The 27,817-nt window shown below is 40.8% G+C and overlaps 1 protein-coding gene across 1 annotated transcript; it reads right to left on the bottom strand.

Annotated features, from left to right (window-relative positions):
* Positions 1-640: 640 nt before the first annotated feature.
* Positions 641-27,587, bottom strand: lamb3 (laminin subunit beta 3). Its single transcript, XM_079265889.1, has 23 exons — positions 27,486-27,587; positions 27,348-27,396; positions 24,745-24,899; positions 19,359-19,473; positions 16,938-17,011; positions 16,585-16,776; positions 15,098-15,161; positions 14,832-15,022; positions 14,015-14,135; positions 13,339-13,527; positions 13,057-13,212; positions 10,810-11,003; positions 10,568-10,664; positions 9,427-9,802; positions 9,102-9,262; positions 7,388-7,599; positions 6,902-7,108; positions 6,646-6,790; positions 6,107-6,314; positions 3,385-3,526; positions 3,102-3,278; positions 2,440-2,602; positions 641-2,138 (listed from the first exon to the last, which is right to left on the bottom strand). The coding sequence occupies exons 2-23, from the start codon at positions 27,370-27,372 to the stop codon at positions 1,999-2,001; spliced, it is 3,504 nt and encodes a 1,167-aa protein (XP_079122015.1). The 5' UTR covers positions 27,373-27,396; positions 27,486-27,587; the 3' UTR covers positions 641-1,998.
* Between the last annotated feature and the right edge of the window lie 230 nt (positions 27,588-27,817).

Genomic DNA, 27,817 nt, shown 5'->3' with positions numbered 1-27,817 from the left:
ATTTCGATTTAAAATATGTAAGGGGCTTTTGACTTGCACTGGCATGCTTGGTGTTCAGGTGGTGACGTAAATAAGAGCTTCAGACTGTTAGCCAGAACCTCACTGCACACCACGCACTGTGGCTTTGGGGAATCTGCGTTGCCAATCCAAGTGAAGCCCAGACACAGATACTTTTCATCATATTTCCTCTTTTTTTCCCAGTCTGATGCTCACTCTCGTTTCCTCTTTTTTCACCTTGACTCCGCGATGGGCCGATGTGCTCCCGATTTGTCTGTGCTGCACCTCTCCGTTCCCCTCGCCTCCGATTCCTCTCTCTCTCTCTGTCCCTCTCCTCTTTTACGACTGATAGCTTCAGAGTTTTTAAATTAAAATTACATTTTTTTTTTTATATTTAATATTATTACACCATCAGACCGCCATTACACTTTTCCTCTCGCGCACCCCTAGAGGCAGCTCGAGCACCCCCAGGGGTGCGCGCACCCCACTTTGGGAATCCCTGCATAGAGGATTCTGAGTTCACAAATGTAGTAACATATTTGTTTCTTTTTGTATTATTTTCTCAGCAAGTATGTAGTAATTACTCGTCATGCTTCTTGTGTTGAATGGATCTCCAATGAAGCTTACAAAGTATTAACAGGCTTTTATTTCAATACTGTGAATCCTGCACAAACAACGGATAAAAAACAGACAATAAATAATGTAACTTTTTTAATTCAACCATTTTTCAGCTGTGAAAAACACAATAATTGTGGTGCAATGCAGTGGAGTGTATTGCTGCTGACAAATAAAAGTTTGTGTTTTCTCTTTGCTGTCAGAAAGTCAGAAGCTGTGGTCTTTTTCTATAATGCTTATATTGACAAAATCACGATGTCACTTGTCAAATATTGATGATATTCTATCATATATACTGTATATATGAATGTATGTATATATGTATGTAAATATTTATATACAGTATGTATGAATGTATATATATATATATATATATATATATATATATATACATATATATATATATATATATATATATATATATATGTATATATTGGTACATTCAAAAGGTATTTACACACATTGTGGATTTCTGATTGTAAATGTAACCTACAGCAGCCCCCCTTTTAACTTTCAATATATTCCAGGAGTTCTTTTATGACAAGGAGAAACAACGCAGTCACCAAAAAAGATGTTGGAATTGTACGTTTCTGCAAATCACGGGATATGTTGAATGTGGATGTTTCTGAACCAAAAATAGGATTTAGAAATAGGTTTCTTGTCAGCACTGTATCGCGCTTGCTGAAACGCACAATGTCACCTGGTTAACATTATGAAACATTGGTTAGGTTTAGGAAATAAAACTACTTGGTTAAGGCTACAAAAATATGGTTTGTGTTAAACTAATAATGTAATGTTACGTATTATTGTAACTAGCGTACATAAAAAACAGCTTTTATCAGACTTTCCTACATTACATTACAAGCGTGAAGTCAAGGTTTTACTTTTGGTTTCACACAGGACACAAACATGTTTGTTCATCCACCACCCCTTCCACGCACCCTTAACAGACTTTCTCTCTTGTTATGTTCTATACATTATACCACGTAGTTACGTGGTATAATGTATAGAACATATACTTATATAGACTTGCATATACTTATATAGAAGATGTACTTGCTCACTTGCTCTGACCAAATGCAAAAACAAACATTGACATTCAATGTATTTGCAGAAACATACAATGACAACTTTTTTTTCCTGGAGACTGGGCTGAGAGTAGTTCCACTCTGAACCCCTCTCTCTTCAACCCCAGATTATAACTTCCTACATCTCCCACAATTCTTTGACAACTGCTGGAGAAGAGGACAGAATTCCCTCTTTAGTAAAGTGAGTAGAGTTTTTCTTCCAGTAGAAGGAGTGAATGGTGTGGGAGACTGGTATGAAATGTTGCAGTGACAGCAGTAGTAGACGCTGCTCTGCTCGGAGACAGCGGCTCAGGGACTTTCAACCTATGCAGGTGCTGAGGTCGTTGGCTTTTCCTCGAAGTGTTTTCAAATATCCTCGAAGCTCATCCTCAAGTCCTTCAAGCGTTGCAGACTTCGTTTCGAACTCGTCCTTCAGCCCCCGGAGGGAATCTGCTTTACCTGGGAAAAGATCAGACAATGGAGTGAGCTGGTATTTAACGAAGACACCGATCATCCTGTCACATGACTATTGCTCCAGCTGATGTCACAAAGGTCACCTCCTCTGTGCTAAATAAAAATTACTTTTTTTTATCATATTTGCTCAGACTGACTATCCTGACAGTATTACATGACTCAGATAATTTGTGAAGAAATCAGGTTCCTCTGCCTTCTTTTAGTGCTCCTAACAAGAACACTTATTTATGAAGCCTTCTCATTAGACAGTCAATGGAATTCATCGAGTGTGGTTTTGCTCTATTACCTTCCAGAGCCTTCATCATGTTGTCAGTGGTGTTGGCCAGAACTCCAGCATCCTTCTGCAGCTTTGCCAGTCGATCCCCCAATGGCGCCGCCACTCCACCTGACCCACTGGCTGGAGCCTCGTCTTTAAGACGATCCAGTTGCTTCTCCAAAGACAACAGGTCCTACAAACACACACACACGCACGCACGCACGCACACACACACACACACACACACACACACACACACACACACACACACACACACACACACACACACACACACACACACACACACACACACACACACACACACACACACACACACACTATTTTAAATCTCTGCCTCTATCAAGCAACTTCAATAGAGTTGAGATGAGTTGAGATGTTTGAACAAATCGTTTTCCAGGACACTTTCAGTTACTTGCAGATATTTGCAATTGAAATACGCTGCAAAAAGGACATGACTTACTGTCCTTTATATTCAATCATAAACATAATTCACCAGTCTTAAACGTTCAGCTATTTAAATATTTATTGTATATGTATATTAATTTACTAGTTCTTGTAACTTTACATTGCAGTATAAGACACTGAAGAATACCAACAGCTATAATCAATCTAAATTGGCTCCTTGTTAAAGTAAATGTTCATATTTCAAACTAGTACAGCAGGTCTCCCACCTTATTTGCAGCAGCTGCTTCATCATCAGCATTGTCTGCATTATCCTGAGCATCCTGGGCCAACAGGCCTCCATCCTGCAGCAGGTCTTTGAGCTCGTCCAGCTGAGGCTTCATTGGCTTTATCAGTTTTGATACATCATCCAGAGCCTTCTCAGCTGGGCTAAGCTGGTTTTTGGCCTGCATGAGGAGAACCACGACAGCTCAGTAATGCTTGGCAAGCAGCTTAAATATGAAGGAATGGACCACTGTGTTTTCCATCGCCTGATGTATCCATGCTTCCTACCTCAGTCAGGTTGTTGTTCAAGTTGTCTATGAGATCCATGCTGTTCTGCAATTTGTCCTCCAGGTCAGAGAGGGAGCCCTCCACTGAGTTGAAGCCTGCCAGCAACCTGTTCACATCAGCTTTTACTCCCAGTGCTGTATCCCTGTGGATGTGCAGCCAGAGAAAAACATCTTTAACATAATTTGGACCTTTATCATCACGACAGAGACATCACAGATGTGTCATCGTCAAGAGGAGAGAAAGGCTGACGGAGCGCACCATACACCTCCAAAAAAAACATAAACTCAAAGTCTATTCCTGATAATAAATGTCTGGAAAAATATCATATTATAAAATCTATTATAAAAAGTGTGTGAGTGTACTGAAGAATTGAGATGTATCTGTAATGCCCAGAATTATTTTACTATTCACCCTGGGATTTATAGAAACACTAGTTTTGCTACCCTGGCTGTTTCAAATGCTGTTAATGTGCAAAGCTGATGTTGGGGTCTGACCATATGGCTTCAACATGTGCTGTGAACAAAGAGAATCAGGCCTTCCCTTTTTCAAGCAAAGGTTTCATCCTGATTTGTAGTTTGATGAGAGCAAACCTCCTCTGAAGGAATTTCACACTAGGGTGTGAATTCCCCCCCCCCCCAAAAAAACTATGGTTCCTGAAGTCACCTGAATGCACCGCTGCAATCTCATTGGCCGAAGGCCAAGAGACCCCAGGACCCCTGTGGTTCAACCACTGTCCAACAAAACTGCCTGCAACTCACACCTCATTGCTTTTTCCCTTCGACCTCCGTCGAACAGGGAGCACACATAACGCTCTCTTCGCCCTGGGACCCGTCCTTGGACATATGAAGATCCAGCTTTCCCCGCCAGCGCGACGCTGGCCACGCAGGCCACGAGGAAGCAACGGCCTTCTCCCCTCCTCAAACCCTGACAGGTCACAAGCCACTTCGCTGGTCGAAACGACAGTGTTCCACGCTGAATAAAGGCCCACTCAGCCCACGATAACGAATCCGCTTCAGCGATCCCTTTTCCGCTTTTTGCTTTTCTTTTTCTTTTTGTGCACACAACCCGGCGAAGGAGCACGACGAAGCCTCCCTCCTTCTCCGACGATTACCGGAAAGACGGACGGACCACGCCGTCTTAGCCGAAGTTAAACGATCCTCCTCCCTGCAGCGAGGAGAGATCACATCTGCGTTTGCTCCAGAGCCACGCCAATGGACCGAAGCCGCACCAGCAAAAGCCGTGCGAGACACAGCGCCCGCTGCAAGGCCGCGCTGCAAGCTCCCCCTGCCCCTTCCTGACGAGGAAAAAGGACAACTTCCCCACAAACACTTCAACGTTGCAACGAAGCATCGACAAGTAAGGTTCATGGTATCTGGGCGTAGCTTAGCTTAAATTAACTTAAATTTAATTCAAGCCATTCATTTATATGTTGATATTCCTGTGTGTTTGTGTGTTTAAGTTACTGTCGCGTGATATCGAGGTATTGCGCAACACCTCGCGGATCATAAGACCCGCTCTATGGTACATCCCCGTATTCTGTTTGTGTTAAGACACTGTCGCATTATACAGAGGTATTTACGCAATCATTACGGACCAGAGAAGCTCCGCTGTATTTGTGTATGAACTGCTATGACTGTTTATTTGGGGATTATTTTCATTCATTGTATTCCACTCCGTGTGGAAGTTCTCTCTTCATTAACTCGACTCTGTGAGTGAGCTGAGGGTCGTGGCTTATCACGGCATATGTTACCGGCAGTTCAAAGACGACAGCGGCATACTTATGCGTGATAGAACCAGCAAACTCAGGCTCCCTACAACATCGCACGCCGAAGTGTGATTCACGTCGCGTTCTCGCTCCTTTTTCCTTTTCTTCCTCCTCTCACGTAACACGCACACACACACACACACACAGCTCCTATCTCTGCCCCTGGGGGAAACCCCGTTCAAACGATCGCCTCACAACACACGTGTGCATCGGCACACGTGATTACATACAGCAGTCTCACCGCCAATTTGTCCGAGTCACTCGACTCCGCCATCTGGTGGTAGTTTAGCTGTAGTATCTTAAGGCCCCTCCCCTTTTGGCCACGTCACTTGACGCCGCCATCTTTGTAGTCTTTAGCCGTAGCTTTAAGACTCCCCTTTCTTTACACACACACACACACACACACACACACACACACACACACACACACACACACACACACACACACACACACACACACACAGACATACACCCTCATCCATTTTATTCATTCTTTAGTTTAGGCATATAAAATTGTATGATAACGTTTGTTGGTTGCAATATTAATTGATTTGATCATTTATTATTTTGATTTAATAAACTCTGTTATACTTTAAGGATCAGTCGTCTGTGATTACTTGTGCATATGTATTTGATAAGACTTAAACTTAAAACCTTCACTGTCACTGAATGTATAGTCATACGCAGACTATTGACATTATGAGTGACTACTAATTATGAGACTTAGTTTTATCGTTTGGTTATTGGTCCCTGTTCGCAGGGTGGTGCCCCGTTGTTATTAATAATCATTAATAATTGTTACATACATCAATAATTCTATTGATGTCAAGAATTCAGTTTCTTAAATGCTGATAACCCAAACACGCTCCTTTACGTTCCCAACACTGATAATTATCTGAGACAAACATGCATAAAGCATCAGTGACAGAAAACCGGTCCTGGAGTGTGAAGGCCCACCTCGCGTCTTGGGCCTCCTGTAGCTGTTTCCTGGCTGTGTCCAGCTGCGGCTCGGACTCCTTCAACACGGACGTGCTATCTGGTAAACTTGCCGCCAGATTCTTCAGCTCATCCAGCTTCCTCTTCAGAGCTGCCAAGCTGAGAGGCAGTTTGGCTTTCAGAATCCAGTCGCTCACCTCCTGGATGTGGGTTAGGTTGGAGGACGGGTCTGCAGACAGAAACAGGAAAAGTTGGAGGCCAAATGGCAAAGGAACAACCATGGTGTCACTTTTTTTCTTTTTTCTTTAATTAAAAGGGACCATGTACAATTTAAACATAAATGTCACCATTCGATGCACTGTACCAGAATGTAGCTTCAGCTAATTTGCATCTGCAGTCCCTTGGCAGGTCAACAAGGACAAGACAATAACACAGTAAAAGGAAAAGACATAATACAAAGATAAGATTCTCATGAATCCATTTAAAATCAGCCATTTTTACTGGAACCAAGTGAACCTTCCTTTCATTTATCAGTCCCCTCAGCAGAGCACCATCTTTACCTGACAGGAAATCTTTGAGCTCCTTCACAACGTCGCGCGTCTCTTTCAAGTCGTCTTCTAGCTCGTCTCTGGCCTGCTTTATCTTATTGGACAGCTTCTCTGTAGACTGTCTCACCTGGTTGGTTGTCTCCTGTGTTTGCTGGAGCTGTAAGGAATTGTTTCAGAGCTCTATTTTGTTTTCATAGTTTGAGAATACCCTGTACTGTTCTGAAAGCATAAAAAATAGGAGTCAAAAGAGATCACAGCATGTGTGTACCTTCTCCACAGCATCTGTGATCTTCCCTGTGAGCTTGTCCAGCCGGTCTTTCACATCCTTGGCATCAGCGTCAGCCCTCTTGCTCAGAGGCAGGGCGCCCACACACACCTCACCCTTCTCACAAGGTGGGCTTCCGTCCGGTGGACACAGATCTCCGCCCGCACACTGCAGAGGGGTGCAGGGCTCTAAGCGAACACTGCCACAGACCTGGAGAAAAAGTCACAGATGGATATTTAAAGAGGACATACACAAGCTAGGGTCCAATTTAACAAAATAATCATTAGATATCAGGGGTTGATACAATTCTCAATCATTTGCAATAGTATCTAAATATGAACCTATCCCAACAAATTACATCCAGGAGATGTTTGTGTCTGAAACACATTTCAAAGCTGTAGTTTTCATCCTGCCACATAAGACACTATAATCTCCCTGATAAATGATATGTTGCAGCATCAGGTCGGAGAACTGAGGCCTGGCAGTTACCTGTTTGGCAACAGGAGTGAGATTGGGTCGGGAGGCCATGCTCTGGTCCAGTTTGTCCAGGTCTCTGGTGTTGCCTGGCTGTACTTTGTTTTGGAGGTCCTTAGTATCTTCTCTAATATCAGCTGACTCCTTCAGCGGCTTTCCGCTGGCATCGACTTTCTTAGCTGCATCTGTGGACTCATCGTAGGCGTTCTTGATGGCAGATAACGATCCTGAATGAGACAGAAAAACTCAACATGAGTATATTTTATCATGACACCATTTCAGAAGGTCTCTTTGAGAAACATAGTCAAGATCTGTCCTTTACAGACATTTCCACTTAATGATAATCACATGCACTCTGGGGCAGTTATTTGCATGCAGAATAAATGTGTTATTAATGCCCAATTTAAAAATAGTGTATTTGAATATTTCTGCATCAATCCTTAAACGGTCTTGGAACTGCATAAATTAGATTTCACTGAAAACCTGAGACTCTTGTGGATCTAATGAGCTCATTTGTATTCATGTGTGATTATGTTATTCTGTATAAACCAACCTGTTGTGACCTCTAGGATAATCACAGCCTCATAAAACTTTATAACTACAAACTTGAAACCTGGGGCATTCAGAGGATGAACACTGTTCTCATCAACTATGTTGACAATAAGGAGGTTTCTGAGAAGTGCTTGCCAAAAAATGCCCTTCTTGCAGAAATCTCCAAATATCAAAAGTTTTTTATACCAAATCACAGCTTGGATTTTCTCAATGGTGCTCTTGATGAGCTCTTGATGTTTTAATGTGGTAATTTCTTATCAATTTTGAAGTGGTCAAAAGTGTAAAATTTAGCACCAAATCTGTGTAACAAATGGTATAAGCCCCAAAATGTATGAGACATAATTGAGCTAGGTATGTCATCATACTTCCATCATAATGTTCTCAGACCTTTTACACTCTATTGTGACGACTTGTATGGACTCTTGTTAATTTCACTTCCTGTTTTATTTTGTATTCATTTGCCCGTGTTTCCTAGATTGCTTCATTTCCTGCCATTGTTTAGTTTTCCGCCAGTTTTGTTGCTCACCTGTGTTCCATTAGCTCATCAGACCTCCCAGTACTTAGACCGCTGTTCACTACCCATTTGCCAGATATTCTCAGTTCGTTGCACAAGACTAGCACTCCAGCGTTTGTTTGTTCCGAGTGATTTACCACAGCCTGTTTCTGGATTTTGATTGGAGCTTGCTTCTTTGTTTTTCCTTATTCTTAGTGAGTTATTTAAGGTTTTTTGTATATTCCTTTTTGTATGCAGCGTGACTATTCCGATGCAAGTGATCCTTGCAACTGTGTCTTTTGTATTGTATTGGACTATCAACATTTTAATAGAAACACAATATTAATTACAGATTTATGACATAACAATTTTACACACACTGCTGAGAAGTATCTAAAATGAATCATCAGGTTCACTTCTTTCAAACGATTTACACCACTTTAATGTGTCTTCTACTGTGGACCCGCTGTCTCCCCCTAAAGATGTGTCAGTGGGTCTCTAATGTGTGCTTGCACCATATTTTGTCTTATTAGAAATATATATATATTTCTAATAAGACTTAAAATTTAGAGGTACTTGAGGGTGATGCTACTTGAAGGTGATGCACCAAAGTAACAGTTGCAATCAATGATCCATCACTAAAAGTCAGTGTGTAGCAGTGATTGGTGTGTTTTTCTCTCTGACCTGAATTGTTTTGACTGACAGAGTTGTCTTTTGCATCATTCTTGGCTTTGTAGTCCAGAGTAAGACGGTCTAGCAGAGCCTGCAGTCTGATCAGCTCTGAGTCCAGACCAGGAGCTTTCTCCAGGGGTGAAAGGTCATTGTTAATCTTGTCCACCTGGTCCCTGTGTTCAATTAGGCATCATTGAGAGAAAAAAACTCTAAATTAGCTAGTTTCCATCCAAGAATAGGGAGAAGACAATAACATTCATGAATATCAGAAAACATTTCAACGACAATGATGGGAGGCTTATGAAGATGATTAGTGTTTTTAATTTCAGCCCCTCACCTCAGCTTGTCCAGTTGGGACAGAGTATCATTGATCTGTATAGCAGCACTGGGTGGAAGGGAGATGGAGTTCTGGATCAGGGTCAGGCTGGTCTGCAGGACGCGGATGCGAGGTCCGAAGTTCCCAAGATCCCCATCACCTACAGGATGAGAAGGTAATCTGAGGGACAGTCGCTCCAGAGCGAGGCTGAGGTTCTGTCTTTGGGCGTCCAGGGTGAAGAAGCAGGAGGGACATGTCTCGCAGCCAGGGAAGGAGTCACAGTGTCCTCGATTGCAGGAGTCACAGCGAGTTCCAGTGACCCCGGGCTGACACAAACAGGCTCCCGTCTGCTTGTCACAAACTTCTGGAAGTGTTCCTTCAGCATCACAGCGGCACGCTGTGGAGGAAGAGACGAGAAGATGAGTAGAAAATAAATCTAAACTAGGGCCAAGAGACATTTGTAACATTAACCTGCCAACTGTGGATCAACATATGACTGATACAACTTTTTTTTACACATTTGTTGTCCATCCTATAGGTCACTTTTAGAATTTGCTGCATGTCCTCCCCCCTCTTTCTCTTTCTCTCTGTCCTTTTCCTGCCAATCTTCAGCTGTAATAATTACAGACTCTTTCTCTCTCTCCACATCCATACGCTTGTATTTTGAGTCTAATTAATTTACTTAAAAAGGGAGAAAAAGGACAATTAACAAAGCAATTAACAAGTATTTATACTTAAAAAAAACCCCTGTAATCTTAGTGATGACATTTTCGGTTTATTTTTTCATTTATCGCTGAAATGAATGTCCAATTACCCAATTACAGTACTTATAAAGAGGCCCACTTTAGAGTTGAATGAAATCACCATGCAGCAGACTGGGGTCATAATAGAGGTATCCTGTGAATGCAACTGGTTCAAACAGGTTTAATGAGATGTCAATAGACTGTGCTAAACTGGGATTTGTGTGTGAACCTGTGGTATTTACAAACCAGGTTCAATTGTACATACCAAATTCATAAACCACATGATAAAAATTACACAAGGTCAATTTTTCTTTAGCATGTCTGAGACAGCAAACTAAACTACGACCTCCAGTGGAGGTAAAGGTATTGCATCCCACCAATCCAACAATAAACGGAGTAATCAGAGAGAGCTGACTCACATCGGCAGCCTATGAGAGGGTCTCCGTATGCGTTCTCTGGACACTCGGTACATGTCAGGCCTCCAAAGTCTGGTCTGCACTGACACTGACCTGTCACCTGGAAACATGGAAGTAACAGTTTACTTTCATCGAAGTACGTTTTTGCCTCATTCTATTTTTCATCATTTTAATAATCTATTCGAAGAAATTTGACTTGTCCTTGAGTAAAATATTCCAGCACGCTTTCTGGGTCGAGGTCATACCTGGTCACAGGTATCACTGTATGACCTGGTGGGGTCACAGCCGCAGGGTTGGCAGCGTCCTGACAAGGATGGTTTCCAGTAGCCTTTTGAACACACTTCACAGTTCACGCCGTGGAAGTGGGAGCGACAGGGACACTGGCCGGTAATTGGGTCACAAATATTTGACAGGGACCCGTCTGGAGAACAGGAGCACTCTGGACAGCAGGGGTAACATCAGAGTTAGGAAGATGAACCGGACACAGACACTTCAGATTCCACACAAGTATGCATAACTATGTTATTAATGACAGTAACAGTGGTAGTGTAGAGAAAGGTCCAGTACGGAGACACAGAAAGGTCTCACATAGAATTACTTGAATTTTAGGAATTAAAGGGCCAGTGTGTAGGGCGACCAAAGCAATTACAATTAACTTTCACAAACTGATAACTCCCAGACTGGACAACGCTGTGCTAACAACCTGTCAATCACAAGGTAGCCCCGCCCTAAAGCATTCCCTGCTTTATGGTCTGTTTGACTCTGACTCGACCATAATTTACTGAATGAACATCATGCTGTATTGAAGACTTGAAACTAGAGATTGAGACCATAAACCAGGGGTCACTAATAGGTGGATCCGGACCCAGACGCCAATGTATCTGGACCCTGGACCTACAACCAATAGATAATTGAAAATTATTACATTTTGACGGATCGCTTCTGTTTTAACCGGAGCAGCTTTTCCAGCCTTTACAGCACTCGTTCAGTGGTCCGGGAATCACACCGACCAGTTACATGCATTGTAAATCATCCCACGGACAGTTTAACACCAGTATGTCTCATATGTTCAGAGAACATGAGGATTATTAAAAACTTATTAAAAAAAAAGATTGTTAAAGATTATTAAAAAGACACAAATCTTTTGACACTGACACATCTTTAGGGGGAAATAGCGGGTCCACAGTTGAAGACTGTGTGTGTGTATCTACATAACAAAAAACAATCATAAGAGCCCAATATGATCAGAATCCTAACACATGAATTCACTGTCCAACAATGATGTTAACAGAGAGGAATAGAGCTGAAACAAGTGGTTTAATAACCACAGAGAAAGTCCATGCTCACTAATGTCTCTTTTTAGAAGATGAGAAAAATACAATGTTTTCTTGGTTGACATCACTTCTCCCTGAATGAACTGAATTTAAAGCTGCAGGGCAATTCAGTGAAATACATTTTTCTAAAATGAAGTACTTAAATACAGCCCTTATTTTACTTGAAGTAAGATAAGAACATTGATTTATTGTCAGATTATGTATCATTTAAAATTCCTCCAGTTCAATTTGAAAGCTGACAATAAATATTATAGATATTGTACAATTCAACTTTCTTTATTTGATTTCACAGTCAGTTGTTGACTATGTACAGGCGTGAATACAACTGCTGGCTACTCCAATATATATGAAACTAAATCATAGCGCAAGTTAAACAGGACTTTTGGATGAGGAAATTCTCTCTAACTGGACCTCGTTGAATTTGAATTGAATACCGCTGCCATAAAAGGTCTGTACACAATGTAGAATTCATCCTCTGGGCTGTGTATAGAGTGCTAACATCATGACTTTCCACCGCATAAAAGTCACTATTGTTCATTGTACAACGTGAACGATGGCAAATTAATTATTCTTCATGCACGGACCCATAAAATCATGTTCACAAAGTTTACCGAGGTGATAAATCAAGTGAGAAGTAGAGTTATTTTCTCATCGACTTCTATACAACTAGAAGAGTCGCCCCCTGATGGACATTATAGAGAATGCAGCTTTAACACATGAAGCATTGGCTTCACTTTTAAAACCTGGAAATTGCCACCTGGAAGCAACGTAGTGGACTCTGTGAAGAAGACCTGCTCTGTATGTTTAACACAACGATTCTTATTTTCAGGTGATTATACTATAAAGAAGACAGAGATAACATTTTTGCAGATAAAGCCCCTAAATGCTACACACTGTTCCTTTAAAAACATCAAAACCAAATCTTCAAAAGCACATAAAGATCAACTTTAATATGACATTTTACTCAGTCCACTTTCACCACAGAAGGATCAGTGACCTACATGCCCCGGGGTACTGGTGTATGTATTTAACATCTAGGAGCATGCGGGGAACACATTTCCCTGATCAAGCTAAGATGTAATAGTTTAGCTTGATCAGCAAAAACAGAAATCTTTGGTGTTCCAAAGTAAGATGTGATGGAGGTGTTAGATAACTCACTGGAGCAGCCCAGAGGGTTGGAGGGGCTGAGGTCGTAGTAGCCTCTCTTACAGCGGTCACAGCGGGGACCTTCAACATTCACTTTACACAGACAGGAGCCTGTGCTATCGTCACACCGGCCCCCATTCACCGTCCCCTCAGTGCTGCAGACACAGCCTGGCACCAACACAAACATCCATCAAAGATTGTATCTACATCAAAATACTTTGCACTTTTTTGAAGTTCCACCTTGCATGCCACAGTTAGATTGTTAATGGACCCAACTTCAGATGAACCACTTACGTATGCAGGCATCGGGGCGGTCTATTCGGCTGCGGGGGTTTGGCTGGTAGCCCGGGGCACACTTGTCACACTTTGGCCCTGTGGTGTGGTCCATGCAGCCCTCACACAGACCTCCACTCCTCAGCCCACTGGCCTCATACACCGCCTGGTCAAAACGGCAGCGCTGGGCGTGGTTGTTACACTCACAGCCTGAGGAGGGGGCATGGGTCATGATTTAAATCAATTCACACATTTGACTTAAAGTGACTTTCTTTCATTTATCCCAAGGACATTTTATATATAAAAAACAATCAAACATTGCTTTCACTATATATTTTTTACTAATAAATCAGATTGCCAATATTGTTGGTAAGTTTTGGAAACGTCTCTATTGTGAAGCTCTGCCACAATGGAGGCTCCAAAACAGTCAGGGATATCTGCATTTTTTAAACATTTGACTACTCAATTTCATTGTATGTGTGCACAGCTGTCTTATAAAAAAGCAAGTGTTGCCAGACCATATATAATAGACCACTTATATTATTTATTTTGACAATGGGGAAAATAGGATTGGCATTAGATATTTTGTCTGACAGATGCTACCTCCATGTTTTTTCTACAGTCTGTGGAGTACCATGACATAATGCTGATCACCGTTGTTTAGAGAGATCTTTAACGGGTGTGGGTGAAGTCTTACGTTTGCAGGTATGGGCGTTGCCCTCCTCCGCAGGTCTCCAGGGCAGATCATCGAAGAGGTCAGCACAGCGCTCACAGTTCACACCTGCTGTGTTGTGCTGGCAGTCACACTGAGGGTGAACCTGCACAGACACAGAAGAGAGGCTCATAAAGAGATGTTTGATCAAAGGTCAGCTGATTCACTCAGGCTGGGATCAGCTGGGTATCACATCACCGAGATATCCCAGCAAGCATTTTCAAGTGAAGTTTGGAAGGAAATTTGGTTCAAACGGCAAACAAATATGTTTCAATATGATATTGGGTGAGAGGTGAGGTTTCATCACAGGGCTGACACATAGAGACAGACAACCATTCACACTCACGTGCACACCTAGAGCCAATGCAACTAACAAGCATTTGTATATATGTACTGCCTCTCTCATGCAACTATTGAAGAGTTCTCTGCTGAATTTTTTCTTCGATTCTGAATTTGAGCATACATGAAGATCAATAATGTCCTGGTAGACCAGTATAGATAATAGATACCGGTAAATAGATAGACAAATAGATTTGTGGACAGTTTTGCAGAGATCCATCATTGTAACAACTGGCAACTGACATTTTGGAAAGTCCTTTTGCTTGCAACAAGACTCCAATACTAAGACCAATAACTGTCTCATATCTGAGTCCAATACAGAGTACGCTGTAGGTCCAGGATGGGTTACACCTAGTTTAGGATATAAACTGGAAGCAGCATGAAACAACTAGCTGTATAAAGCAAAACATGTGTCTATCTATCAACTACTCCACAACTGCCCCCCCAACACCTGCACACATACCTGTATGCTGTCTGACGGCAGGTTGTTGCTGGTGTCGGGCAGGCATCGGTTGGCGTGTCCGTGGCACATACACCTGCCCATCACCCTCATCTCCTTCAGGGCGTAAAACCTACTGAGAGCTCTGCCTGGAGCACGTGGCACATCTCCCAGCTCGGTGAACCTCACCCTCAGCCCCGTTAACACAGACGCATCTGTGGGTGAGACAGTTGTCAATCAGTGGCCAACCTTTAACTGGATGAAGTCATTTATGATGGACAGAGACTTACCTTCTATTTTTTGGCTTTTGGTAGCTGGGACATAAGCATACTGACGCAGAGGACTGAATTGGATCTGGAGAGGAAAAATGTACACAATGTTATACTGTATATAAATCAGTTTTCTCCACCACAGAATGTTTTGCTCTTACCTGCACAGCACTGCAATCTTTTATTTCCCAAAACCTCTTTGTTGATGCATTCTCACTCAGAGGTTCGAACTGCCATGTGTGTTATGTGTTGTGTATCTGTACTATACATTATGTCTGTCTTCAAAGTGATATATTATAATAATCGATATATAAAGATAAATATAGAGCATTTATACTTTTTAAATTACAAAACTGAAAAAAATAAAACCCAGGTTTCAGAAAAAACATCATATGCAAATTATTCAGTATATATTAGGTCAAAATGACATCTAAAGTATCCAACAAAAGATTTGATGACAAAACTAAAGTTGAAAAGAAAAGATTAATTGTTGTTTTGATTTTTACTTAAAATAATTAGATCATTTTTTAGAGGATCGGTGTATCTTAAAATGAAATATATGCCCACAAGCAGCAAAAAAAGACAAATTTTAACTGGTGCTGGGCAACGATTACAATTTTTATGCGATTAATCGCATTGTTATGCGCAAAGTTCAATAATGAATTCAAAAGTAGTGTATTGCGCACTTTTATTTTAAAAGTACTGCTATATGAACAAAAGTGCAATAACATTTGGTTTGCAAACACTAAAACAAATAAGGTTATTTGGGTGGTAGGGTGGGTCCCTCCAGGTTTCCCCAATACAGACCGGCACAATCGGTAATGATCCTTCCGCAGGTTCACCTACTGTCCCTCCAGGTAAGAAGCTGTACCTGGAGGGACTTAGGACCCAGGGGAATGTAGGTGAAGCAAGAGAACCTGTAGTCTGTACCATGGCAGTAACCGGCATGAGGAAGTTATGCTAATAAAGAGTTGCAGTTAAGAGCAGTTTTTTCTCACGTCGTGTTTTTAAATATTGTCGTATTTAAAAACACGACAATATGTATTTTGATATTGTCACGTTTGATCCTGTAATGAGACGATCACGCACGTGTGCATGTGTGTGTGTGAGAGAGAGACAGGAGGGACCGACGGTGACGGAGTGAAGGGGGGTTCCAGACCGGGCGTGTCACCCGGTGGGGGGGAGAACAGCAGCAGAAGGAAGTGACGCCACACATATACAGCTGTTCACCACTCGCTGCCCGGTTTTTGTGTTAAAAATGTCCGCTTAATAATAAAAAAATAAAACAGTTAACGCGCGATAATATAATTGTCGGCGTTAATTAATGAATGCGTTAATGCGATAATAACGCATTAACTTGCCCAGAACTAATTTTAACACAATTTTAACAGTATTAGCAGTGAAGTGATTCGTCATGTAGATATTACTTCACAAATGTTTTGAACAATAATCATTGACTGAAAAAGGGTAAAGCAGTTGTTTTCTGACAGCAGACCCTAAGTGCTTACTATGTGATCTTGGTAGGGGTCTGCTCCAGTAGGGGGCAGTGTGTAGCAGTATGTGTCATCCAGGGTTAGCGGTGTTGTTGTGGAGATGCCAGGAAAAGTTCTTTGACAGTCAGTAGCCAAGTAGAGGGCGGGCTGCCACGACCGGCCTTTATCCAGTGTCCTCTCTATGACAAAGGCACTGGGACGAGGACCCTGCACAGTAAAAACACAAATGCTCTGTTTGTACTGAGATGTGCTTCATCAACTGTAAAATAATGATTTAAAAAAAGTAGATGCATCAAAACAGAAATTATAGAAATGACCAGACTGGGGCTGTTCATGTGATCCAGAAGTGATTGCAAACTCTGTCCTACCTTGAAGCTGAGCACCAGGTTGTCAAGCTGAAACAGGTTGTCCATGTCCAACTGGAGAGAGACTGGGTTCACCTCTACAGGACAAACAAGCAGAATGGCATTCACATGACAGATGAATTGAAATGAGATTATTTTTCACATTCATTTTATGTTGTTTTGTTTCCTGCTAAGCTGTCTGGCTATCTGTAATGACCACAATCAATATTTTGCTTATACCCTAGCCCATCACTGCCTTATGAATCCAGATTGAATGTATTCAGGGTCATATTTCCTCACCACATGATTTGGAGGAGCAGGGTTGTCTCCAACATCACTTTTTCAAAAACCTTTTCATTTAGACAGCTGAGGGTTAGTTTGTCTCTACCTGATGATGAGTGGTGATTGGCGTGGTGAAATGCAAACCTAAGAGGTCTTTGAAATTATGCTTTGTTTGAATTAACAGTTTTTAATGTATTTATATGAATTCTTGCGCACATTTAGATATCAAAATAACTAGCTTTGTAAATTACCCCCAAAAATATACTCTTTAAAACCTCTTAAACACTGCCCCTATTTTTAGGCCTCTGCTCGAAAATTGCATACCCATACTAAAGAGAGTGTATTTCTGCAACTACAAGGTCTATTTTAATAATTTTTTGATTGTATAATACAGGTAACACTTGTGAGATGTGCTGGTATCTGTACAATTGTGTATATGTTACTGGTTAATAACAAATACACATATGGCACAGCTCAAATTGAAAACGTTTTTAGGTTCGCCTGAAAAAAAGCACTTGTGTCTAAAATATTACTTGAAATAAAGCCTAAAAATTTCAATGACATACCCACAGTCATAGCACAACCGGTTTTACAGTCTCTAAAACTGATTTGACTTTGATTGAGTGATGCAGGCCAGCATAAACCAAGCAAAGGCATGCTAAATTATCATTTTTGGAAGCATTTGGTTGCATTGCTGTATTCAAATTTGATATAGTATATAACTAGATATTAACTATATAGTCACTTTTCTTATCACTAAGAGTGTTCAATAATCCTAATAAAGCAGTTTGACACCATTTGGAATAATTTTGAGCAGTTATGAATGTCGTATCTGTCAATCATAAAAATATATGAATCATAATTTGTGTCTGTGTGATTGTAAAATGGACTGTGAAATGGGCTGTTCCTGCTGGATTTTCACAATAAACACATTTTTCGATGTGGGATAGTCCAACGGGAGACATGCAGGGGTGTTTGACAATCTCGTTGTCTGTTTACTGACTAAAAATCAGAAAATGCTGGGCGAACCTGGATTGGTCCAGCTCACAGTTTCGCCTGTCATTTCCTCATTCAGTGTGCCAGCCCATTGATACCACTCACAGACACACATCACAACATGGTGCACCAAAATCCGCTGGAAAAGATCAGTTTTTCGTCCATTAAATCATCAAAATGTAAGTTTTTTCACCCAATATTTTTTTTTGTGACCTGTGGCTGATATTGGCATATATCCCCATAACTTTTGAACGGTTTGAAAGAGAGTAATTTCGAAAACGATACGCGAAGCGGGGTCGAAGCACGGCCCTCTGGATGTGCTCATTCGCCAAAATCGCTCTGTGCTTTCTCGTCAGAGAGCAAAACAAAGAGCACTGTAGTTTTTTGGCCAGAAAAACGTGGTTTTGTGGTAAAACCTGTTGTATGTCTTTGTTACACAGGTATTTTTTATTTTTTTTATTTTTTTAAAATTCGTATCGCAAAAGTGAATTGTACACAAGTACACCACCCCCCTACCCCCCTCTAGCCCCCTTTAAAGGGGGCTGTCGTGTTCAAGAGGTTTAAACTCTTTTAGATGACATCACATCGTCATATTGTGCACTGATTAACAATATAGGCACATTTCCTTGTATCTTTATATCTAGGACCAACCAATTTCAACCAATAATATCATGACATCCATCAATCAATGTGTAACTTTTAGAAACAACAGAGGTGTATGTTGAGCCAAAGTCGTCTGTGGCTACATTCTAAACCCGCACACTTTTTCTTGGTCCAATCGAATGCAAAGGATTTGATTTAAATCCCAATTCTTACTACACTGCTCAAATATTCAGTTTCACTGGGTGAAATGAAATTGACTTCATATTACTTTAATTAAACCATTTGGCAGTACCTCTACCTCCCACCAAACAGTGTTGGCCCCGGATGAATAGCTGCAAGAGGACACTCAGAATATATGAAGACAAAAATGTTCTGATAACTAAATACATATCTATAAAACAAGGTATACTTTGATATATATATATATATATATATATATATATATATATATATATATATATATATATATATATATATATATATATATATATATATATATATATATATATATTATTTCACTCCTGCCAATAGAAAAGCATTCTCTTTCTTTCGTTCTTTGCCCACCTTTCCTGGACTGCCACCATCTATCTGGTCCAGAGGTGGACAGGGCGTCCTGCACAGTGTGGGCCAGCTGACTGTTTGGGTTCCTGGAGTCACATGGACAACACTTCATCCTACTCTAAGGAACAAAAAGCAAACAAATTAGTAACAATGGTCTTTCCTGCAGAGTTACATAATAGCATGTGGTGTGTGCATGTGAGTAAATGTGTCACTGTGCGTGTCACTGCTGTTTGTCCTGAAGCTGATCGAAGGACCAAAGACCAACTTTCAAATCTAGTCTCTTTTCATCCCTGCTGTGCCAGTTTGATAAGCTGTGTCACTGAGCAGGTCACACAGAAAATCAATGAGCTTCAGATAACTGGCAGCTTTACATTGTGCTAAAGAACGCTTTGATTCCTCTGGTCAACAACATGGAAACTTTGCCCTAGTTTCAGTTAAGGAAGGAACAACAGGAAGTGCTGCCCGTTTTGTACACATGAATTTTCGTGACACCTGTGGAACTTGACTTTTGAACACAGGGAAAACAAATTAATTGTGAAATACAAACAGACTCCTTGCACCAACACAATTAATTAACAATTGTAGACATCTAATACAGCTTTAAAGAAATAATCATCAGAATTCATCCAAAAGAATGTTTTAGATGAAGTGTTGTCTACCCTGACTCAGTCAAAGCAGCTGTGCATGTACAAACACACAAACTTTGTCAATGTATTTGATAAAATAAAAAAGAGCAGATAATATTTTCCCGCTCTAATGAGCCAAGTGCTGTTTATGAAGACACCCAGTATGTTTGGGAAGGTATGTACATGAATAATTCCCAACAGAGTGCTCTCATCACTGACAGCTTTCTCCAGTCAACATCCAGTAGCCCCTCCTCCGTTCTGGGTACTCTGGACATGGCTGCTCTCCCTGTAGGGAAAAGTTCCCTCTGGTTTGCTGATTGTTACAACATGAAGGCCTCACTAATCTTTTCCACTCTAGCTCCGTGTCTCGTCTCACTCCCCCGCATAAGGAAACTAATTTACGATAAAAGTTGCTCAGATTTGTTTTCCACTGAGGACTAGGCAGAGATCAGGTCTTGGCTAAAAGACAATATAACACTGAAAAAGCTCAGCCCAAGTGTTCTTGAGAGAGACACTGAACCACAAGTTGTTCCCCAGGCTGCACTGCTCCTTATTCTTATGAGTTAAATGCAGAGGTCAAACTCTATGTATGCATGTATGTATGTGACAATTAAAGTAAAGTTGAACTTTTTTAAATGAAAATCATTACACGGGACTGAGGAATTCTGTGGTGCTATTGATGGCTTTAAAGCGATAAAATGGAAGGCTTTCATGATGTAAATGAGACAATATTAAACCATGATCTGATAACCTGGAGGTGTCAGATTTCAGCTGGTAGCTTCTCCTACTTGTTAGGAGGTATGACAAAAATAACATTAAACAAGCAGTGCTTCCAAATATGACTAAATTTATGAGGATTAATGGAATCATCAATTAATCAATTAACCTTTATGTTGTGTGTTATTATTTGCCTTTAACAAAAGGCAAACAATTCCTTGTTATACTATCCCTTACATAGTATACGTGTAAATATGAAAGCCGTTTTTTCCTCCTTTGGGAAAAACCAGCTATCATTTTTCCCTTTGTGCTAAGCTAGTCTAAACTAACCGGATGCACAATTAGCAAACTGATATCAGATTGATGGGAAGCAAAAGCATTTCCTAAAATGAAAGAGAGTAAGGAGTGATTGTCTTCTTTTTACATCAACGTGTAGCAGAATGCTGCTGACATGAGTCGAACACACTTTGCTTTGAATAAATGGTTCAAAAGAGAAACTTTTTCTTTGAGTTATCACCCTGTCTCTTCACCAACATGTCAGTCAGATAAACATTGTCCCCCCATTACCTACACATAGTAGCCTCAATGTACCCCAGTTACATTATATAATAACTGTCATATATTCTCTGGATGGGCACTATTCAGTGACCTCCCTTCAACTTAAATGCATTCAATTTAAAGTGTGTGAATCTCTTATCGTTGCAACCGGTGAACCTTATCTTATCTCAGGTTATAAGGACTTCACCCTCTCAAAGACTCAGATGTGCCCAATTCATGTTTAACACCTCTTCACCTGAGATACCCCGCTTCAACATGACAGGGAGGTTCTTCTTAACTCGGTTAAAAGTGTGTCAACTTGTTATTGTTTTTTTCACAGGATTGTGTATTTTGGCTCCGTATACGTGTGCAAATACACGCTCGCTGCCAGATGATTGGTTATTAGTTATGGTTTAAAGTCTACAGCAGACATGATTATATGATGAGTTTAACTAAATATGTGTCTGTACTGGCACCAAGGTTACATTTTGCATGTGCAGTTACTTTAGTAACGGCACTACTTCATGTTATAGTGTACGAAAAGACAACTGGGATGACATCATTGATGTCGGTTACAGGTAAAGGTGCATGGTCATATTATCAGTGTCTGACATTAATAGCATAAAGAATATTTAGTTTGTATGTGTTTCACGATTGATGTCAAAACCTGAACTGTCAGGATATGGTATATAGTATAACAATTTTTTATTTAAAATAAGTTGACGAAACTTTGTTCCCTCGACTTGAAGTCAATGTGTTTTTAGATGTCTGAAATAAGGTCTTGCTGAAGAGATTTTAGCATTTTGTTCTGCAAAATATAATACATCAGTAAATATCCCTCTGGTGAATTTAGAAGCTTTTACGTGTCTTAAAAAAGGCAGTCGCTAACACGTGGCTAAAAGTCTTCACTAGAAAATGTGACCGTGGTGTAAAATGTAGAGTTTTCTGCAGTAAACCAAAAAAAACATTGTCTTTTTGTTGAGATGCTTACTTCCAGGTTAGCCTACAAAAAGACGTCATCCCTGCAGAACTTTATAAAGAAGCGATAGCGCTCTGTGCAGTAGCGGGGGCTTCAGGGCTCAGCAGAATGCATGTGGTCCACAGCGGTTGACTGCAGTTCATTTTTGCTGCTGAACATACTGAGCTCTATCATCACATAAATGGGAGACCTGCTGAGTCAGTCTCAGAGATGATGTCCCATCACACCAAATCGTTATTACACATTATTCATGACAAAATCTGGTACTTGCAGCAGTGGTGACGCATAGACAACAAGATCTGACTGGTTTTCTATGATGGCAGGGATCTTCATCATTGTTAGCCTTTAGAGGCAGTCATGCATGCATGTGTTTATGTCAGATCTGAGATACAGCTGAGGGTTCTTGCCCCTCCCAGTCTGGACGAGGTGCGGCTCAGGTATTAAAAAAAACAAAAGGGAATGTTGATCAATGAGAGAGTTCACGCCTAACACAGCTATCCATTCCCTGAGGCAGATTCAACACATACTCTGAAAGGTATGAAGGTTACGGAACACCAACACAAACATTAGTCTTTCTGTGCTCCTCTGTCTTTTTAGGTTTAGATTAGTGAAGATCAGAATGAAAATCACTGAACGTTGAAATATGAGGTAACTTTTACTTAGTCACTAAGTGACCTCCACTGCATTTCTGAGGAAATATTGTACTTTATCCTCCACTATTCTTATTATAGTTGCACTACTACAAATCTAAAATACTGCACCTGTAAAATGTCTTTCAGAACATGTCGTTATCCACAATATCACATTTAAACATCAAACTTTAGCATTACACCTTTACGAAAGAAAAAGTTCCTGTATTGTAAACAAAGGATTTTATCTCACATTGGCGCTGCTTTTCTCCATCTGAGCAAAAATAAAAAATTGCAACATAGCAAGCTTGACTCTTGCTCACTGGATGTCTCTCTTATTACAAAATCAGCGTTTGAATTCAGTAATGAGCTGTTTGTGCTGAGCCAGCAGATGGGCTGGTAAGTGCTTATTCAGACGGTCGGTCAAAGAGTACAGTTGCAACATGATACTCTGGCACTGAAATCAGACTCTTTCACAAATGGACCGTGGGCAGTCTGGCAAAAAAACCCACCACAGCTTCCATCCTGTCTGTCTGCTCACCATGACCTCTGCACTGCTCGCCTCCCGACAGAGCAAACCTCACGTAGAGACCCATGCATGGCCAGAGACAACACAGTGGCCGTGCATGTGCTCTGGTTTGACTGGTGTGAGGAATTTAAGTTTTAAAGCGCTCCTAATTATGGATTTTATGTGATACAGTGTATTTACTTGTAAAGGTCTTAAACCAAGGAGTGGTCATTTCATGCAGTGTCTGTAAGAGAAGGGATTTAAGGAATGTGCTGAGAGCAGGGGATGGGCGAAAGTGGCTGTGTGAGGTGTTAGAGGTGTCAACAGGTCAAGAGCCAAGGAGGGGCTTGTTGGAGTTCAGCCAATCGATGAGCTGAGAGATGTAACTTTGGAGGGACAAAGGATCTTGGAATTGCAGGAGATCCTCAGACCTCCGCCTGACCATGGGGTAGACACAACTGTCTGTCGTGTGGCCCGGATGGGGCCTCACTTTCATTATATACAGTGTAGATGTTTGTTTTGTTATTAATAGTGTGATTCGGTTTGTGACTGTTTTTATGTTTGTATGGATAATAAATCCATGTGATTATGACTTAAACCTGCTGTTGTGTTTTGGAGGCGATTGAGAGCACATGGCTGCAGGGAGGGGGGCGATTTCTCTCTGTATTCAAAAGTTCGGCCCTAACAAAATTTGGCAAACCACGAAGGGCCTTGACGAACTCTGAGACGGCTACGGGGATGTGGAACCGCGGATACTTTCGGAGTGTACACGAACAAAAGGTGAGCAGAGCCGTTTTAATAAAAATCTGTTTAGGTAGACTATAGGAACCTTAGACGAAAGTACCTACGGCCCGCGTGGACCCTGAAGGCCTCATCCGGGCACAGGGAGAGACCGCAAAGTAACCTGAAGCTGGAAAAGTGCATTCTCCTGAAATTTGAGGTAAATCAAGAAGGTACGTGAAGACAGTTACAAACTGAATACGAATACGAGTATGTGATGTTAATTTGGTAGTCTAAACGAAGTTAAGACGAGTGTGCAGCTAATATTAATAGTGTGTTCAGTTTGCAACTGTTTAGCTTCTGTAGTTATTAAATATCTTTTGATTTGATTGTAACCTGCACCAGCTGTCTTTTTGGCCTTGCCTTGCCGAAGGACAAAACAGCACATGGGGAGGGCCGGTCTTTCTCTTTGTTCAAACCCTAACACTGGCACAGGCTTTTATAAAGCCAATAACCAATATTTTCGATCAATATTTTAACCAAGTCTTACTATGTAAGACTTGATCACAGTGGCATTTTAGAGATTGATACTAATTTAGTGCAAAAGTGCAACACAAGACTCCTTTGATCCGCAGAGATGTAATGTGGTTTAAACACAAGACTGTGCTCCTACCTGTTGGTACGGGGTGCAGTAGACCTCTGAGCCTGTGAGGCCGCATGTTGAGGAGGCATGGAGCTGATGAGCTCTGCCCAACAGCAGGTCATTGCTGGGTGGGTAACAAGCCCCCCGAGAGCAGTCATTCTGGGCCTGTGATACTGCAGCTATGGCTGTCAGGAGGAAGGCAGCACAACAAGACATGAAATGTTACAATGTGTTGTAAACACGTATAGGACCAATATCAGTCTTCAATAACATGAATATCCCAGTTTAACAGTCCAAAACCAATCCTTTAAGAAAAGGGAAGTTCAACTCAAATTTTTCCTGCACACAACACTTGAACCACAGTGCAAGCAGATATTTTTTTAATGATTAACACAAAATTTGTATTCATGACACTAATTCGCTGAAAAAAAAAACATTTTCTTCTTTTGTAAAGATTGTTTATGTAAACCTAAAACACACCAGAAACACATTTTAAATGTTGTGTAATCTGGATTAAACATGTTGCTTTATTAACTATTCTACCTTAGGATAGCTATAGTACCAGAAGGTTTTAAAGTAACTCTGTTATGTTGTTCATTCTGTACACAAGACATCTATCACACTTCTGTCCATCCTGATAGAGGATCCCTCCTCTGTTGCTCTCCCTAAGGTCTCTTCCTCTTTTCTCCCCATTCAGTTTATTTTGTTCTGATATGAGGGTCCTGGGACAGAGGATGTCGTATGTGTACAGATTGTAAAGCCCTCTGAGGCAAAATTGTGATTTGTGATTTTGGGCTATACAAAATAAAATTGAATTGAAACCTTAAGAGAAATTTAAAATGTTCACAACACTATTTGTTTCTACTGATCAATAAAATGATTAATATCAATAGGATTATGACCTGGGATCAGGGACCAATAACCAAACTGTGATTTAAGTCTCAAAGTGGTGTTCACTCAAAATGTCAATAGTTAAAGTACTATTCCACATTTATAGCGTGAACAGTGAAGGGTTGAATCTGAGCACTGACTACAACAACCATCTATTACTACAACACATATGTACAAAATAATAACAGAAAGCTGTTCTTTAAAACTATAACAGAGTTTATTTATCTTACCAATACTGATCAAAAATCGATAATACTATAAATCAACAAAACATCTACAATTACAAGCATACTACCTAAAAGCAACAAATACGGTAAGCATGGGGCGAGGTGTGTGTGTGTGTGTGTGTGTATGTAGGAGGGGGAGAGAGAGAGAAGGAGAGAGCAAGATGGCGTACGTGAGTGGTATTGTAACACAAGATTTCACAATCCGCCGCGATTATTTAAAGGGGGAATGAGACTCACAATGGAGGCAGCATTTAACAAACAATGTGTGCATAAATGAGTGTAACGGCGTATGTATGTGTGTGTGGGTTAGTAGGACAATAAGAGTAAAGCACTCAAAGTAAAGTAGATCCTCACCGCAGCAGTAAAGTAGCCTACAATAACTGTAACTTTACCACACAGGAGCCCACACAGGAGCCCTGCTGGAGAACTCAACCTCAGCAGCCGCAGCACTGGACCTTTAACTAATTAAGTACAGTTTACCAACTTTACTCGCTGTGGCGGATTTAAACACAACAAGGCTCAGCAGTGTGAAACAACACTATCATAGCGGCAACAAGCAAAACAGTTGTGTTACTCAGCACTAAACGAGACTTGGCGGTCTAAAAAATACGCACTACATCATACCTAAACCTCAGCCGGGCGATTTGTCACCACAAGTGGAAACAGGTGTCAGGAGTGTTTTAACATGTTCAACTTGTTCAAACAAACAAGACAAAAAACATACTATGATATCGCTGCCCAGACAATAGCCGCTTACTTGAGATCGCTTGTGATCAGCCTGTTTCTTATTTTCTTTCTTCTCTGTTATTATTAATCTATGTTAATAATCCTATTGATATTAACAATTTTACTCATAACAATAATTACATTTTTATACTTACTAATAACCAAACCCAGTCCTGCCAGATCGCAACACTTTTTCACAAAAGATTAAAAAAACAGAGACATGACAGAGACTATTGTCCAAATTAACTTGATTATAAAATGAAACCATGTAGATACATCACGATCACCTTAATCACATCACATTTTTACCAAACCATCTCTAAACTTAACCTGAGCATAAACATGTTTTTAATCTATAGCCTGACTCCAAAAGAAAAAGCCTAAAAAGGAAGCATGGGGAAAAACCACAGTTCCAAAAAAGGACGCTTTTTTAAGGTTTAGAGTATGGTGTCTACAACTTTGCATTTAATATGTGAATTGAAGACTAATATTAACAAGCTGTAAACTATATATATTATATAGTATTGATAGTTATATATATATATATAACTATACTAAAATGCTTATTTCCTCCTCTTTGCTTGAAAGAATTGGAGAGATAAGTGTACCGGTAATCGGCTGCTGCAGTGTTTCGCCGGATGAAAAACCTGCATGCTGTTGAAACCCTATGAATGTGGTTTGGAAAGTTTAAGGTGAAAGTTTCAGGACAAACTTGAAACAGAAAGGGGAGAAAGTTCAAATATTCGTTAAAATATTAAAGCGAAAGGAAAAAAGAGACCGAAATCTTACCAGCTAGAAGTAAAAGTATTCTCATGTTGCGTCCCTCCTATGAAACAGTCTGGAACAGATGACAAAAAAAGAAAGAAAATATCAGCAAGCAGAAACGACCAAATACAATCAGTCTGTATTTCCTGATGTGAGACTCACCTGGCAGTCTGTATTCTATCAGCTCTGTTATTTGCTGTATTAAACTGCGCGTTGCTGCCAAGCTGCTGCTTTATAAACCCTGCCTCACCTGGATGGTATGATACAGTGTGTGTCAGAGTCACACCCTTCCCCTCCACTCCCTTCTCTCCATGAATCAACACACACACACACACACACACACACACACACACACACACACACACACACACACACACACACAGACAGACAGACAGACAGACAGACAGACAGACAGACAGACAGACAGACAGACAGACAGACAGACAGACAGACAGACAGACACGCAGGCAGGCAGACGGAGAGACATAGTCAAC

The sequence above is a fragment of the Melanostigma gelatinosum genome, assembly GCF_949748355.1.
Source record: "Melanostigma gelatinosum genome assembly, chromosome: 3".
NCBI lineage: Eukaryota > Metazoa > Chordata > Actinopteri > Perciformes > Zoarcidae > Melanostigma > Melanostigma gelatinosum.
Note: the sequence above shows the minus strand (reverse complement) of the source record. Positions and strands in the feature narration are given on the sequence as shown.